This window comes from Schistocerca cancellata, chromosome 9 (genome assembly GCF_023864275.1).
Source record: "Schistocerca cancellata isolate TAMUIC-IGC-003103 chromosome 9, iqSchCanc2.1, whole genome shotgun sequence".
Lineage (NCBI taxonomy): Eukaryota > Metazoa > Arthropoda > Insecta > Orthoptera > Acrididae > Schistocerca > Schistocerca cancellata.
The window spans coordinates 305,126,719-305,143,811 of NC_064634.1; the positions used below are offsets into that span (position 1 = coordinate 305,126,719).

General features: G+C 40.7%; 1 protein-coding gene across 1 annotated transcript in view; it reads right to left on the reverse strand.

The window, feature by feature from the left end:
- LOC126100563 (UDP-glycosyltransferase UGT5-like) overlaps positions 1–15,214 on the reverse strand; it is a 65,803-nt gene extending 50,589 nt beyond the window's left edge. The window contains exon 1 of the mRNA XM_049911180.1: positions 15,020–15,214. Coding sequence (XP_049767137.1) covers positions 15,020–15,176 — 157 coding nt within the window. The 5' untranslated portion in view covers positions 15,177–15,214. The remainder of the gene's footprint in view (positions 1–15,019) is intronic.
- Positions 15,215–17,093: the final 1,879 nt, after the last annotated feature.

The window sequence follows — 17,093 nt, forward strand, 5'->3', positions numbered from 1 at the left end:
GCCTCCAAACACGTCTCCGACAACTGTCTGGTGGGAGGCATATGCGACACTCACCGGTGAAGAGAACGTGATGCCAATCCTGAGCGGTCCATTCGGCATGTCGTTGGGCCCACATGTACCGCGCTGCATGGTGTCGTGGTTGCAAAGACTGACCTCGCCATAGATGTCGGGAGTGAAGTTGCGCATCATGCAGTCTATTGCGCACACTTTGAGCTGTAACGCGACGACCTGTGGCTGCATGAAAAGCATTATTCAACATTGTGGCGTTGCTGTCAGGTTTCCCCAGGTTTCCTCCGAGCCATAATCCATAGGTAGCGGTCATCCACTTTAGTAGTAGCCCTTGGACGGCCTGATCGAGACATGCCAGCGACAGTTCCTGTCTCTTTGCATCTCCTCCATGTCCGAACAACATCGCTTTAGTTCACTCCGAGACGCCTCGACACTTCCCTTGTTGAGAGCCCTTCCTGGCAACAATGCGGACGCAAACGAACCGCGATATTGAGCGTCTAGCCGGCCGCGGTGGTCTCACGGTTCTAGGCGCTCAGTCCGGAACCGTGCGACTGCTACGGTCGCAGGTTCGAATCCTGCCTCGGGCATGGATGTGTATGATGTCCTTAGGTTAGTTAGGTTTAAGTAGTTCTAAGTTCTAGGGGACTGATGACCACAGACGTTAAGTCCCATAGTGCTCAGAGCCATTTGAACCATTTTTGAGCGTCTAGGCATGGTTGAACTACAGACAACACAAGCCGTGTACTTCTTTCCTGGTGGAATGACTAGAAGTGATCGGCTGTGGGATTTTCTCCGTCTGTTAGGCGCTTCTCATGCATGGTTGTTTACATCTTTTGGCAGGTTTAGTGACATTTCTGAACAGCCAAATGGACTGTGTCTGTGATACAATATCCACAGTCAACGTGGAGTTCTGGCAGCCGGGGTGATTGAAACTTTTTTTCTGTTTGTATGTTAAGATTTTTTTCTATTGTGTAAAGTTACATTACAACTTTTCTCATTTTTTCCTTTTCTGTCTTCTCTTAGTTTGCTTGCTACCTTTGAATTTTTTTTCCTTTTTGATAGCTTTCATTCTGAAGACAGTGTGTGTCCTTACGAAACATTACAGGGAAGTTCCGACCACAAAAGATGATGCTTGGTAAGAGAGGCAACGAAAATTCGTAGCCTTTATTACAATATCTTCAGATGACCAGATAGTTCACCGTCCTTTCACAGCTACTTGTTGTTAAAAGTCAGAAAAAGAGCCCAGAATCACCTTTTAACATGTTTTAAAACATGTTAAACTAAGAGAGACGATGTGTAAATATTTTTTTGCGTAATGTCTTTCATTTATGTTTCCTTAATTTTTAATTTTTGGCGTAAGCACGCATTGCCGCATTTACAGCAGGGTTTATTTTCATGGTTGACGTTTTCTCTAGTATAAATTTCTTCATTAGTTGCGTCTTCTACTTCATTACGCTGGCTTCGTTTGTGGGCCCAAATACTTATCTGATTATTAATGTCTTTACTACCTCCTAAATCAGCACCAGAGGATGGTAGATTTAGAGTTGGAACAGCATCAGTCAGTCATCAGCCTGTGTTTCGAAGGAATGTTCAACAGCTCTTTACAAACCCCTTTCATAACATGAGGCAGTAAAATATAGGGAGCTGTCATGAGCATTTTCAGCTGAAACAGAATTTGCAAGTTTACAAGCATTTCCACATTTTCCTTTTGTCTGTTTTTAAGACGTGCAGAAAATCATTATCTTTCACTTAAAAACTTAGTTTAAAATCCCTCAATTCCGCAATGATTACAGCGCAACTCTGTACTCAACCACCAGTCATTAATAAAACTTTGCACTGTCGTAAGTTACTTCGTTGTCGCTCGTAAACACAATTAGAGCCGAATACGTTATAGCAAATATGGGTTTCTGAGCGCTGTTTGGGTTCACTCTGACGTCAGCGGCACGGCTTCCTACAGCGCATGCATGATCCCTACCGTGTATTCATGTATCGGTGGCGGACACCATTGCTTAACAGCTCGGTGCATTATAAAGTGGACTCTTATTTACTTTCATATCTGTCAACGTGTTTTGGCGTCATATGTTTGTAATTTTACGAGGTGCATTCAAGTTCTAAGGCCTCCGACTTTTTTCTCCAGACTGGAAAGAGATAGAAACATGCACATTGTTTTGAAATGAGACTGCGTTCATTGTCAATACGTCCCAGAAATGGCAGCACCGTACGGCAGATGCAAGTTTAACGCCAGCGGCGAGAATGAGAACTGTTTTAAATACTTAAAATGGCGACGTTTTCCTTACTTGAACAGCTGAAACGTCCCCTTAGAAAAATTTATACATATGAAACGTCCACTTAGAACAATTATACAAGCCTGTGCTTAAACTGACACACAATATTATTTAGCGCAACGCAATCTGACTTTCAATAAACCCTACAAAACAATGGCCCTGACTAACTTTAACCTATACCTTTTACAAATCACTTACCTCACAAAAATCTTCGCTACTCAAGCTACTGCAAAACAGCGAGCGCCACTACTGCCAGCTAAATAAAAGATTCAAACCACTGAAGGTACTAACTACTGATAGGGATAGTTAGCAAATGAAAGATATTAATAGAGAACAAACAATGTATTTACGTTAATATTCATAATTGACATTCAGTCTTACAGATTATCAAAACTCCGCCATCTCTCTCCCCACGTCCACCACTGCTGGCGGCTCACCTCCAACTGAGCAACGCTATGCGCTGTTAACATATAGCTGCCCCTCTACAATGGCAGACAACAATGCAAACTAGCCACATACTGCACACAGCACAGCCACAGAGAGCGCTACGTAACGTTGCCAATAAGAAAACATAAACATCAAACTTACATAAAGAAAACATAAACAGCCTACTTACATAGAGAAAACATAAACAGCCTACTTACATAGAGAAAACATAAACAGCCTACTTACATAGCCCCCATGCTCCCCACAAAAAATTTTACAAATGTTTTTGGCCAGTGGCCAATAATGATTTGATAAAATTTTTCATAATTACACTAACAAAGATATCCAATGCACACACTTATTGATACAATGTTGGTCAAAAGCTAAAATTTTCTCACAGTCCATAAAGACAGTCCTGATCATTCATCATAATAGTAATTACAGTTTTTTTTCACAAAGTCTCATTAGTAAAAGAAATTGCACACAGAAGTAGTGGATTTCCATGCAGTCTTGAAGAAGTAGTGTTGTCCTTCCAACGGAAAGACAGTGCTGACTCGTGACATGCTGACAGGTAATGGGCCACAACAGAGCAAACCCACAGCAGAGTCAGTCGACGTTTCGAAGAATATTGGTAGGTAGGTCATCACTGAGCAGACCCACTGCAGTCCTGGTAGAGATTGTGGTATTTGTGGGCCACCAGAGGTGTAGACCCACTGTAGTCCTTGTAGAGATGGCCAGCAGCCATCTGTTGCGACTGTGCAGGTGCACAATCACCATTGAAGAGTCTTGCGGATAATAGAGCAAGTCCATAACCACCACTTGTGCACTCACAAAGTTTGTGGAATTGTCCTTAGAACCAGCAATGCTGTTATCCAGTCCCTTGCTGAATTAGTAACACACGTGCAAACACTAACAGTCCCTACTTCTCACATATTGTCCATATACTATGACCAACAGAAATGTGTGCAGTGAAATGAATGCTTACAAGTTACTTAATTTGAGTAACTGGTGTCAATTACAATTATATAACATAAGAAAACAATTACAAAGGTACAAAATACAACATTAAAGACATAACAATACAGATAATATTTGTAGTAATAGGGGCTTTACAAAAGAATAGAAATAAACATATACATCAGTGTTACAGGAATGATGACATGAGTACATACATAAAAGATCAGAATAACTTTTGAAACGTCAACTTCACACATGAGCATGAAAACAACACAGAATAAATAATGTTTAAGCATCTTTACAAAGAAAATAACAGAATATTAGAAAAATTCTACAACATAGCTCTCATCAGCTAAACAGGAAAAAAAAAAACAAATACAGAAGGGTACACAAACACATAGTGGGATAACACCAAAAGGAAAGGACACCACACAATTACATATTTGGAAAAGGCAGCAAAGAGGAAAGGACAGGGTTTGGTTTACTGCAGTATTTTGCTTGGAGATCTCCCTTCATTCCATAGATCGTTCGTCTTATTTCAACCTTTGCTTCCACCAAAAAAATCCTATCCAAGCATGCTTTCTGTATTTATGTGTTCACATATTTCTTACCTCATTATTTATTTCCAAGATAATCCTACCTATACCTCCTTCCTGTATTCTATTCATATTTCTTTCAAAATAATTATTTCTGATTGTACAATACTCATTGGGGCCCAAATCTTTCTTCGCAATGCATTCTTTACCTATTCTCCATAGTCAGTTTCTTATATAGTCTACCCCCTCTTAAGCTAACTTAAATCTACTGAGCTCAGATATATATACCAAGGGACGAGGCAATGCAGCAAAAAAAAATAATTAACACAAACATCAATGACAAAATACAGAAATGGCAAAGCAAGCAGCATAAATTAGCAAAGCAAGTGCAATATTACAACTAATATAAGGCAATGCAGGAAACAAGAAAAACTAGCTTAGAAGAGTAACACAAAGTCAAATTCAGTAACACTATGCCTGACAAACAGCAGCAACTTATACCTAAACATGACATAGCTCAAGCAGAAAAAATATTACAGGAAACAACAATGCAGACAAGGGAAATGCATATTCACATCTTAATGTCTATGTAATTAAAGTGGTCATCTTAATGTCTATGTAATTAAAGTGGTGCACCATAACAACTTATTGTAAAAAAAATATTACCATGTACTTGAAAAGAAAATTTTGTTTTACTGTTGCTAGTTCCTTCTTATTGTTCTTTCCTTTCCAAGTGCTCCTTTTTTAAAGAATGTGGATTATAAAATAATTATTTAATAAATCCGTTGACAGAAAGAGTTCACATTAGCAAATGCATTTCATTTTATAAAAGCAATGCTGCAACACAGCTGGAAACCAGATATCAAATGAAATAAGCAATTACGCAAACCAAAGCATAAAAATATCATTCAGTAGTCATGTGACATTTCATTTCATAAGTTAATGGCTCTCAACTCTCGTAGAAAGACACTTGTCATAATCAGGTGTGCAGATGTAAAAATATTTCTTGTCATTTTGTTAGGCATTTCAGTAAATATCATAAATTTTTAAGTAACGAGGGTGTCGCATTAGCGATGAAAGGCACATCCTAATGGCTTATTCTCCAGGTGTTTGACACAGCTGTGTGCCCACAACGCATTACAAAAATCATATGTTTTCAAGTAACGAGCGTGTCGCATTAGCGATGCCCTCTACAAAGGAATGTCATTAACATGTGTCTAGGCCTCTCTTTGTCCTTCTCTTCCACCTGTGCCTCTGGCACACCCTAATGGCTTTCTTTTCTACCTGAGCGTCTGAAAAGGCTTGTTCTCCAGGTGTCTGACACACCTGGGTGCCCACGTCGTATTATGTGCAGGTGGTCACTTAACTTTCTTACGGAAATATTTACGACAGCAGTTTCCGCTACAGTGACAGTCTCATATAAAAATATTTCACAGGTCAAGAATTTGCGTTACAAATCTGTAGAGACAAAATCCAATTGACATAACAGAGTCCAAAAAATTTTTGTCGGCATTGTAATACATTCACGCATTTACATACATTTCATAACTCTTAAAGTACGATTCTTGGTTTCCAACAACCTTTTTCACAAACCAGAGTCCCTAACCACTACTCATTATTCCTTACCTTATTCGTCGACACTTTTTTCATATTTCATCATAACAGATACATAGCATAATCAAATAACTCATATAGCATCAGCTTATGGATCATAAACTTACCGCAACAGCATAATACACATCGTCGTCGTAAAAATAACATCATAAAACCTCAGTCAAATCTCAAAATCGTCGTAGCTTCCTCCAATAATTTCAAAACCTAACAAAATTCTCTGCTCATGTCAAAAGTGTCATCTGCCTCCAACGTACTTTAAAATCATACTCCCTTACCAAATACATCATTCAAAGTTCTCATAGTATCACAATGGTTCCAAAAAAATATGAACAGTGCACAAAGTACAGACAAAGTACAATTTCTTAAGTGTGAAGTAATCCAACTCTGTAATTGCGTAAACATGTGTCACTGACGTAGAAAAAAAAATGTTTGTTTCTCTGTTAAATGATCAGATAGGTGTGTAATTTATGTGTTAGAGAAATATGTTACCGATGTGTTAAATTGTATAAGCAAATACCATATTAGCTAGGGCTCCTTGTGCTTGCCAAACACATGGTACACAAAGTAAGCGTGTACCCCCCTGAGGTTTATTGTAATTATACCCTCAGGTGTTACAGATTTCAGCAATGGAATGAAATGTATTGCGAAAAACTTTCTTTGTAATTCAAAAATCTTTAAAAATAAATGTTTTAAGTACAAAATTAATCACTCAAATACGTGTCTTGTAGCGCTAAATGTGCGTCTTGCTGTAAGATAATCTCTGGGAAGTGTCGTAGTTATTGTCCTCCGAAAGCTAAGTTCTGCAGAAGTCAATGTACTTACCTCATGATAAACAAAGTGAAATGCTTTGCGTATAGATAACTTAGTTATTACGCTTATTGCCGCGATGAAGGAATTATTGTGCTGTAAAGTATTGTTGTGCTACGGAAAAGGCTGTCTCATTGTAGCTATACCACAAAAGTTACTACTAAAACATGTCTCACTTTATAGAAGAATTCAGAAAAAACTGTGCAGATATAAAACAGATACACCGCAAAAGCAACATTGTAAATTGTCACGCATTAGCAGCGTCGTGATAAAATCGTGTAGCTGTCACATAAACTAACCACTGTGTCATCTGGCATTTCACAGAAAGCACCTCAAATCCAGAATCCACTCGTAAGCAAACCAAAATGTTGCATGAAAATTTCATTAGCAGTGCTGGTATATGTTCTAAGTATGTAAGCCGTATATTCGTTATGTAATCGTGCAACTAACAAGGAAGAATGTATAAATAACAACACTGTGTCGTCTGTTCGCAATAACAATGCATTCGCAATTACTTGTCTAAGTTACCTATGTTCTTGACTGGATGGTTAGTTAACTTTAAAAACATAGTTGCATGTTAACAGTTTCTCAGTGGGACAAATTGTACAAGTAGCGTGAAGTGACAATTGCAAAGACTAAGTTAAAAAGCAGATTATCTGTCAATAAATGGTTTTACATGAGAAATGTGGTGTAAACCTTTACTCTTCCTAGTACGCAGAGTTTCAACTTCAACGCAATTATCATGTGGTATACGTCGGATTCTGTAAGGTCCATTGTAAACTAGAAAGAATTTGTGACTCAAGTGTTTCTTCTTATGTGACAATGAATGAGCTTTAATGAGAACTTTCTGACCAATATATAATTTCTTTGCATTTGCTTTACCGTGTAGTTTTCTCCTTTTGTCTGCTGCAGATTTTATATTTTTTAGAGCCAAATCAATTATGTCTTTGTGTCGAAGTTTACGTGTATTCGGGAAAGGTACAAGCTCTCTGATTCTGTTCGGAGGTTCTTCATTCTTCAGTACAAGAGTAGGTGGTAAAGCAGTGGAATCATGAGGCATTTCATTCAGCACATTTTGAAATAAGTGTAAATATCTGTCCCAATGCTGATGCTTTCTGTGACAATAAAGTCTGCAAAGCTTATTGATTTCTTTCATAATCCGTTCAGACGGGTTACAATGTGGTGAATACAATGAAATAAAAACAGGTTTGATTCTATGATTCCGAAGCATGCGTGACCAAACAGCAGATCTGAATTGCGGTCCGTTATCTGAAATGACTTTACTAACGTGTCCAACGTCACGTAAGAAATTTTTAACAAAGGCGTTGGATACAGACCGTCCAGTGGCTTTACGTAACGGAGTGAAAGAAACAAATTTTGAAGTAAGTTCAACAGCGACTAGAACGTACGAAAATCCATTCGATGTTCTGACAAGGGGTCCCAAGAGATCAACAGCAGCAAATTCTTTTAATTTAGAAGGAATAATAGGAAATAACGGAGCACGATGTGAGATAGTAGATGGTTTCGCCTTTTGACAAAGTTTACAAATAGACAACACTCTTCGAATTCGCTTTTCCATATTGTTAAAATAACAAGTCGTTCGAAGAATATGATAACATTTTCGTGGACCAAAATGTGCGTAGCTGAAATGAATGTACCAAATGAGCTTATTAACAAAATCGTCTGGAATGCAAAGTACCCATAGCTTGTCATCAACAGTGCAGCGTTTGAAGAGTATGTTGTTTCTAACCAGGTAATAATGCCGAATCTGAGTGTGTGTCTTTTCATGCCATTTACTTTTGATATCTTTCCGAATCGGATCTTTATCTTGTTCACGAGCAATGTCCTTTAAAGATGTGGTGATGAAGTTTTCAAAGGCGACTTTCTGAATGTAAAGAATACTGAAATTTTTCTCGAGATTGCCTTCTGTGTTACTTTTCTCAAGCCCAGCCGGTGCGCGTGACAGCGCGTCCGCAACAATGTTCTCCTTGCCGGGAACGTAGACTATTGTGAAGCGGAATTCTTGCAGAAACAATGCCCAACGTTTTAACCTATCATGATTTAATTTTGAAGACATAAGAAACTGTAATGCACGGTGATCACTGTATACTTTTACGTGCTTACCAGAAAGAAAGAAACGGAATTTGTTAAATGCCCAAACGATAGCTAAAGCTTCTAATTCAGTAACGGAATAATTTTTTTCAGATTTTGTTAGCACTCGGCTAGCAAAAGCAATGGTTTTCTGAACAGTAATGTCATCTTCTATGGCTTCTTGAAATAAATGGGCACCAAGACCAACTTTGGAAGAATCAGTGCTAAGGCAGAAATCTTATGACAGATCTGGATGAGCTAGTATTGGCGCGTGAAGTAACGCTTCTTTCAAAGAATTGAATTCCAACTGTGCTTGTTCGTCCCAGTTCCAAATAGTATTTTTTCCAGTGAGAGAACAAAGTTTTGGTGTAACTAGAATTTGCATATTCAGAAAACGACGGTAAAAATTTACGAGACCTAGAAAACTGCGGACTTGTCTTTTTGTGGATGGAACTGGAATGGCTCTGATTGCTTCTAACTTTTCTGGATCCGGCTGAATGCCTTCAGAAGAAATAATATGTCCCAAAAACTTCACCTTTGACCTACCGAATTCTGACTTTTTTGCAGATTCTGCAAAAATACGTAACAAACTGTTGAGGATGCGGTTATGTTGTTCCCATGAAGCTTCTGCTATTAGAATATCGTCCACATATAAAGTGATGTGACGTTTTAAGAACTCAGGTAATATGGAATTTAGCCCCCGAATGAATGCCGCTGAAGAAATGTTCAAACCAAAAGGAAGTTTCCGAAACTGATAACAAACGCCGAAACAAAGGAAAGCTGTGTATTTTCTACATTCTGGATGAAGTTCGATCTGATAAAAGCTGGATCTGAGATCAATGGAAGATAACACTTTTACACCATTAAAATTTTGAAGAAGTTCTTCCATCGTCTGCGGCCTGTCTGTTTCAGGAATGATGATAGTATTGATTTGTCTCGAATCTAAAACAAGCCTGATCGATCCATTCTTCTTCTCAACAACATGTAATGGGTTGTTGTATGAGCTTACTGCAGGCTCAATAATGCCCTCGACAAGCATAGATTGTATTTCTGTTCTAACACGGTCCCTATAATGCGCCGGAATTACGTATGGTCTAACACAAAATTTAGTATGCTCACGAACACGAAATTGGTATTGAAACCCCTTGATTGTTCCTGTTTTGTGAGTAAAAACTGTGGAATGTGCTTGTAAAATCTCAAAAAGGTCCTGCCTATCAGTGTCATTACAATTCTCAATTGTCTGAATTTTATTCTGAATTAACTCATTAATTTCAAATATGCCGTCGATGTCAACCCTGTCAGTACTTGCAGAGTGATTGTTGGTGTCTACTTCCGTAGAAAATTCCGAACTGTTGTCTAACAGAACGTAAAGCCGATTAATTTCCTCATCATGGTTTGAGAGCCAGTCTTCAAATTTCAAAGCTATTGACTTACCTTCTTTCTCTAAACTTATTTCAGCATCGTGAAAGCTTAAGATTGCTTTATATTCATTCAAAAAGTCTACTCCCAGTATAATTTCCGTCGACAATAATGGAACAATAAGGAAGTTCATAGAGAAGCTGTGGCTTTGACAAAAGAATTCTAAATTGGTTTGTTGGCGTACATCTACACTTTTTCCAAAGATTGCACCTTGTAATTTAATCTTACGTAACGGAAGTGTGGGGCAATCGTTCGCTTTGTTGCATTTGCTAAAAGCTGTTTCGCTAATTACTGAAGTGGGACTGCCAGAGTCAAGTACTGCCGTAAATTTTACGTCATTTACAGTAATGTGAATCACAGGATATGCAATGTTGTTACGTGTTACGTCGTGTTCCTGGAGTAAGATGTCCCTAATGTCTTCCATTTTTACGTAATTACTAGCTACGGCAGCTGCGTCATCAGTTTCATAAGTACGTCTTGTGGCTGCCAGTGGTGTGAGTCATCGCCTATTGTCTCTTTGTTGGCGCGCGTCGTTATTGGGATTTGGAGACCTAACTTCCACAAATTCGCCTTGCCCAGAGGGCCCAGCTCTGTTTAAATCTCGCCAGTTCTGATGCAGTTCAGGTCTGTCGTTACGATCATATCGTCTGTCGTCATGTCGGTAGATTCCATAGTTTCTTTCTTGTCGGTCACGTGGTGGAGAATTTCTCCTTGAATCGTAACTACGCGCTGGACCGTTGCGTCTAAAGTTATTCTGTCTCCCTTGATAATAGTTATTTTGGTTCCCATATTGTCTGTTTCTCTGATTGTCTCTGTGATAGTCATTACTGCGGAGAGGTGATCTTTCCCTGTAACTATTACTCTGCCAGTGGTTGTCATATGGGTGGTGTCTGTTTTGGTCACGATTTACGTTGTAAGAATAGGTTTGTCGTGGCCATTTATTGTTTCTGTCGTCACGGAATTGTGACGGATGTGACCTGTAATGATTGTTTTCCTGTTTTCGCATCCCGCGACTGTTTGTGTCAATTTCCAGTTCTTGTAACAGTCCCTGAAAAGCTTCAATGTCGTCTTTGCAACGTCCTGCTAAAATAATATGTCTCAAATGTTCGGGCAGTTTGATTAAGCAAATGCGGATGAGTTCTGAGGGGCTGTATGGGTTTGACAGGTATTGATTCTTGTGCAACATGTCTTCAAAATATTTGACAAGACTGGAAAATTCAGATTGTTCAAAGTGTTTCATCATCATGATGCTATGTTTTACGCGGTCTTGTGTGGCTTGAGACCAATATGCTGAGAGGAAGGCATGGTAAAACTCTCCTTCACTGTGGCAATCGTGAATGACCGATCGCATTCTTACAGCTGGTTCATTCTCCAAGTAGCCACACATAAATTCTAATCTGTGCTCCAATGACCAGTTGGGAGGGAAACAATGAGAGAATTGATGGAGCCATGCTTGTGGATGAATGTCGTTGGCAGAATTCTTGAATGTTTTGAATTTACGTGTAGTAATGAACAGCTTATAGTCAAAATCATCGTGTCGGCGAGTCACATATCGGTCATTGTTACGTCGTGTCGGCGGTTCCATATCAAAATTCGGTGCACCTTGCCAATTCCTTTCATAATTACCGAAATGCTCTGTGTTATTATTTTGTGGCTGTTCCGTATTTCTATGTCCCTCTTCCCTTATTGGGGCGCGAGTGTCCTCTGAAATACGTAATTCTTGTATTACCTGTGTCAGCTGATCTTGTACTTCCCGCATTTCTCTTTTGTATTGCGTATTAATTTGATTCTGATTTTGTTTGAATTTTCTTATTTGTTCATACTCTTCTGTGTCAGTGAAGGCTACGGGTCTTGTGTCATTCAGATCATCATCTACCTTTGTAGATAAATTAGTGACCTGATCCGAAAGTTCGGCTACTTTCTCTGATAATGAACTAATTTCCTCCATGTGTCTTTCTACTGTGTCCTTTAAGTTTTCCTGAGTTTTTGCAAGTTGCGTTACCGAATCGGTAGATGCAACTGAGTCAATTTTAGCCCACAAGGTCTCATGAGTTTCATGAACAATGGTTTGCAGCTCTTTTATGGCTGCTTCGTGATTCTGTAATGCATTTTCATGCAGCGAAAAAATAGGTTGAAAATGCTCACAAATTTGTGTTTTTACGTCATTACAGACTTTTTGACATTTCGATTCGATTTTATGTAACTCAGTAGTTAAATCTTCACGTGTTTGTTCAAGCGTTTGTTCCAATGAGTCTAACTTTTGAAGCTTTTGCTGTGTTTGTCTCTGATTTTGTTCCACTGTGTCTAACTTTTGCAGATTTTGTCCCATTGTATCTAACTGTTGCTGTGTTTGTTTCTGATTTTGTTCCATTTTTTGCATTAATTGCAATAATAATGTATTAGTGTCTGGAATCTGTTTCTCTATGCTCTTTGGCAGTGCGTTTTCACCGGCAGCATTCACATTTTGACAAGCAGAAAATGTGTCTTGACTCATTTGAGAAAACGGTGAGGACGCAAAACCTGAATCTACAGTATTTGCAAAATTGTGTCCTATCATTTCGGATTCCTGAGGCGAGCTGTTGCCGACCGATCGATCGATAATGCTTCCCTGTTCACTACCTGTTTGACTGTCTACGCCATTGTTTGACGCCCGCTCCATTTCCCTATGCACAGTTACCAAATTACTACTTTGAACATTAGTTAACTCATTACACAGTGGCGCTAACACATTGCTTTCGTCTTCACTGTCGTTTCTTAGTTTACTTTGGAGCCGAGTGTTACGTTTTTCACACGCCATTATTGTGACAATATTTCACACGATAACACACAAAAACACAATTTGAAGAGCAAAAATAAGAGAACACATTAACATAGCACTGAAAATAATATCTAGTTAATTGCAGCAGCGAAATACTTGGCGCAAAGCTACATGCATGCCACAACTGTTTTACTGTACAACAATGAAAGACTGCAACTACAAAGGAGATTCTCTCTACAATTACGCACTAGCAATAAACAAAAACTACACTAAATACACAAACTACAAGAAAAAATCAGAAGATTCCAGTGAGGTATCCTAGGCTAAGGGTCGACATATGAAACGTCCCCTTAGAAAAATTTATACATATGAAACGTCCACTTAGAACAATTATACAAGCCTGTGCTTAAACTGACACACAATATTATTTAGCGCAACGCAATCTGACTTTCAATAAACCCTACAAAACAATGGCCCTGACTAACTTTAACCTATACCTTTTACAAATCACTTACCTCACAAAAATCTTCGCTACTCAAGCTACTGCAAAACAGCGAGCGCCACTACTGCCAGCTAAATAAAAGATTCAAACCACTGAAGGTACTAACTACTGATAGGGATAGTTAGCAAATGAAAGATATTAATAGAGAACAAACAATGTATTTACGTTAATATTCATAATTGACATTCAGTCTTACAGATTATCAAAACTCCGCCATCTCTCTCCCCACGTCCACCACTGCTGGCGGCTCACCTCCAACTGAGCAACGCTATGCGCTGTTAACATATAGCTGCCCCTCTACAATGGCAGACAACAATGCAAACTAGCCACATACTGCACACAGCACAGCCACAGAGAGCGCTACGTAACGTTGCCAATAAGAAAACATAAACATCAAACTTACATAAAGAAAACATAAACAGCCTACTTACATAGAGAAAACATAAACAGCCTACTTACATAGAGAAAACATAAACAGCCTACTTACACAGCGTGCAATCATTCGTTTTCTGAATTTGCGTGGTGTGAAACCAACAGAAATTCATCGGCAGTTGAAGGAGACATGTGGTGATGGAGTTATGGATGTGTCGAAAGTGCGTTCACGGGTGCAACAGTTTAATGAAGGCAGAACATCATCTGACAACAAACCGAAACAACCTCGGGCTCGCACAAACCGGTCTGACGACATGATCGAGAAAGTGGAGAGAATAGTTTTGGGGGATCGCCGAATGACTGTTGAACAGATCGCCTCCAGAGTTGGCACTTCTGTGGGTTCTGTGCACACAATCCTGCATGACGACCTGAAAATGCGAAAAGTGTCATCCAGGTGGGTGCCACGAATGCTAACGGACGACCACACGGCTGCCCGTGTGGCATGTTGCCAAGCAATGTTGACGCGCAATGACAGCATGAATGGGACTTTCTTTCCGTCGGTTGTGGCAATGGATGAGACGTGGATGCCATTTCTCAATCCAGAAACAAAGCGCCAGTCAGCTCAATGGAAGCGCACAGATTCACCACCACCAAAAAAAAATTCGGGTAACCGCCAGTGCTGAAAAAATGATGGTGTCCATGTTCTGGGACAGCGAGGGCGTAATCCTTACCCATTGCGTTCCAAAGGGAACTACGGTAACAGGTGCATCCTACGAAAATGTTTTGAAGAACATATTCCTTCCTGCACTGCAACAAAAACGTCCGGGAAGGGCTGCGCGTGTGCTGTTTCACCAAGACAATGCACCTGCACATCGAGCTAACGTTACGCAACAGTTTCTTCGTGATAACAACTTTGAAGTAATTCCTCATGCTCCCTACACACCTTACCTGGCTCCTAGTGACTTTTGGCTTTTTCCAACAATGAAAGACACTCTCCGTGGACACACATTCACCAGCTGTGCTGCTATTGCCTCAGCGATTTTCCAGTGGTCAAAACAGACTCCTAAAGAAGCCTTCGCCGCTGCAATGGAATCATGGCGTGAGCGTTGTGAAAAATGTGTACGTCTGCAGGGCGATTACGTCGAGAAGTAACGCCAGTTTCATCGATTTCGGGTGAGTAGTTAATTAGAAAAAAAATCGGAGGCCTTAGAACTTGAATGCACCTCGTAGGTTATCCACTTACCTCCAAAGAGATGCATAGTGTTGGGTACCGGCACGTGTGTCCAATTGTCCGATGATCCTTGCTCCGAGAAGGGCGTGACGGCTGTGACGTGATGGCCGCGGGCAGCCAGCCCGGCCGCCAGCGCCCTCCCTAGGGTCCAGTGGCTGCGCGCGCCCATCTGGAAGACCAGCAGGACGCGACACGTCTGGGGGGAGGTTCCAGGCGCCGCCGCCATCAGTGCCACGGCTCCCACCAAGGTCAGCAGCAGCGTTACTGCGCGAATACCACACATCGCCGCGGTACCTGCCACACAGCATCTTCCGTTGAACGTCGGATGGTACATGACACTAAAAATTAGACAACTGCAACACCCAGACACACGGTTTGAACGAAAACTCGGAAGATATGTTGGACGAAAACTGGAAAGATGAGTTGTTCAGCATGATTAGAATGACATAGGAGGCGGGGTTGGACAGAAATATGGGAAAACCGCGAGAAATGCATGTTTGAACATAAATGCAGTTGCTAGCTAAACCTGCAGGTTACCCTGTTGTATTTGGCCACTAACGGCCCCTGTGAAATGCCCTCAGTACGTTGTGAGCATCAGTCGTGGTCAGAACAGTGTTCAGCGTAATTGTGAGTGCATTATGTCAAGAGAATCCAATGTGGGCATATGATTGGTGCTCGTATCGAAGAGTTATGCCACATACAAGGAAAGCGGAAAAACATCACTAAGTCACAACGCGGGCGAAAGTATGTGTTGAGTGGTCGTGACAGATGATCACAGAAGAGATTTGTGACAAATGATAAGGGGGCGACTGCTGCAGAAGTAAATGCAGAACTGGATGCCGCTGTCACAAACGCTGCCAGCGCCAGAATAACACCGAGTAGCAATCTACAGGGCGAAATGAAATTCCAAAACCACTCATTAGTGATGCAAATGCCCGTAACAGGAGAACGTGGTGCTGAGGCCAGGAAACCTGGTCAGTGGAGCAATGGAAGAAAGTCATTTCGTCGGATGAGTCTTGTTGCATGCTACTTCCAATTTCTAGCCGAGTTTACATCCCGAGAGTGAAATATTGTGGGGTTTCGTGATGATTTGGCAGTCGTATCACGGTACTCCGTGGGCCCCATTGGCGTTATGCAAAGTCATATTATCGCAAAAGATTATGTTGTGGTTCTGTCTGATCAGGTCCATCCAGTGGTACAATGTTGGTTCCCAAATAGTGATGGTGCGTAGTAAAACGACACGGTTCCTGTTCACATAGCTCGCATCGCCCAGGACAGGTTTCGTGAGCATAGAGATGAAATTTTTGCATCTCTTCCCCTGACCACAGTCAACCGACCTCAGTATTATTGAGCTTTTGTGGTCTACTTCAGAGAGAATGTACCGTGATTGCTTTCCACTTCCATCACCGTTATCTGAGCTTCCCATTGTTTTGCAGGGAAAATAGTGTACGATTTCCTTAAGTACCCTGCACCGACTGTACGCCCTCATTCCCAGATGACTGGAAGCTTATTTTGAACGCCGACGCTGTTCCTAGCCCATATTAGGTGTGGTGTCACCGCCAGACACCACACTTGCTAGGTGGTAGCTTTAAATCGGCCGCGGTCCATTAGTACATGTCGGACCCGCGTGTCGCCACTGTCAGTAATTGCAGACCGAGCGCCACCACACGGCAGGTCTACAGAGACGTACTAGCACTCGCCCCAGTTGTACGACGACGTTGCTAGCGACTACACTGACGAAGCCTTTCTCTCATTTGCCGAGAGACAGTTAGAATAGCCTTCAGCTAAGTCCATGGCTACGACCTAGCAAGGCGCCATTAGCCTTACAGTGCTTGTATTTAAAGAGTATCATTTGTATCGTCAAGAGCGATGTACCACAATGATGAATTAAAGTTAAGTATTAAAGAAGCTACGTACTTTTCTTTATAGCATTCATTACGTATCCTATTTCAGACATCACGCCAGCCGGCGTGTGTAACGCGTGCATTTCGGCTACTTCCGAGTGGCGTGGCTGTCTTGATACGCCACAACATTAGGCATGGTAATGTGCTGGATTTTGTGTTCCAATATTTTTGTCCATCCCCTA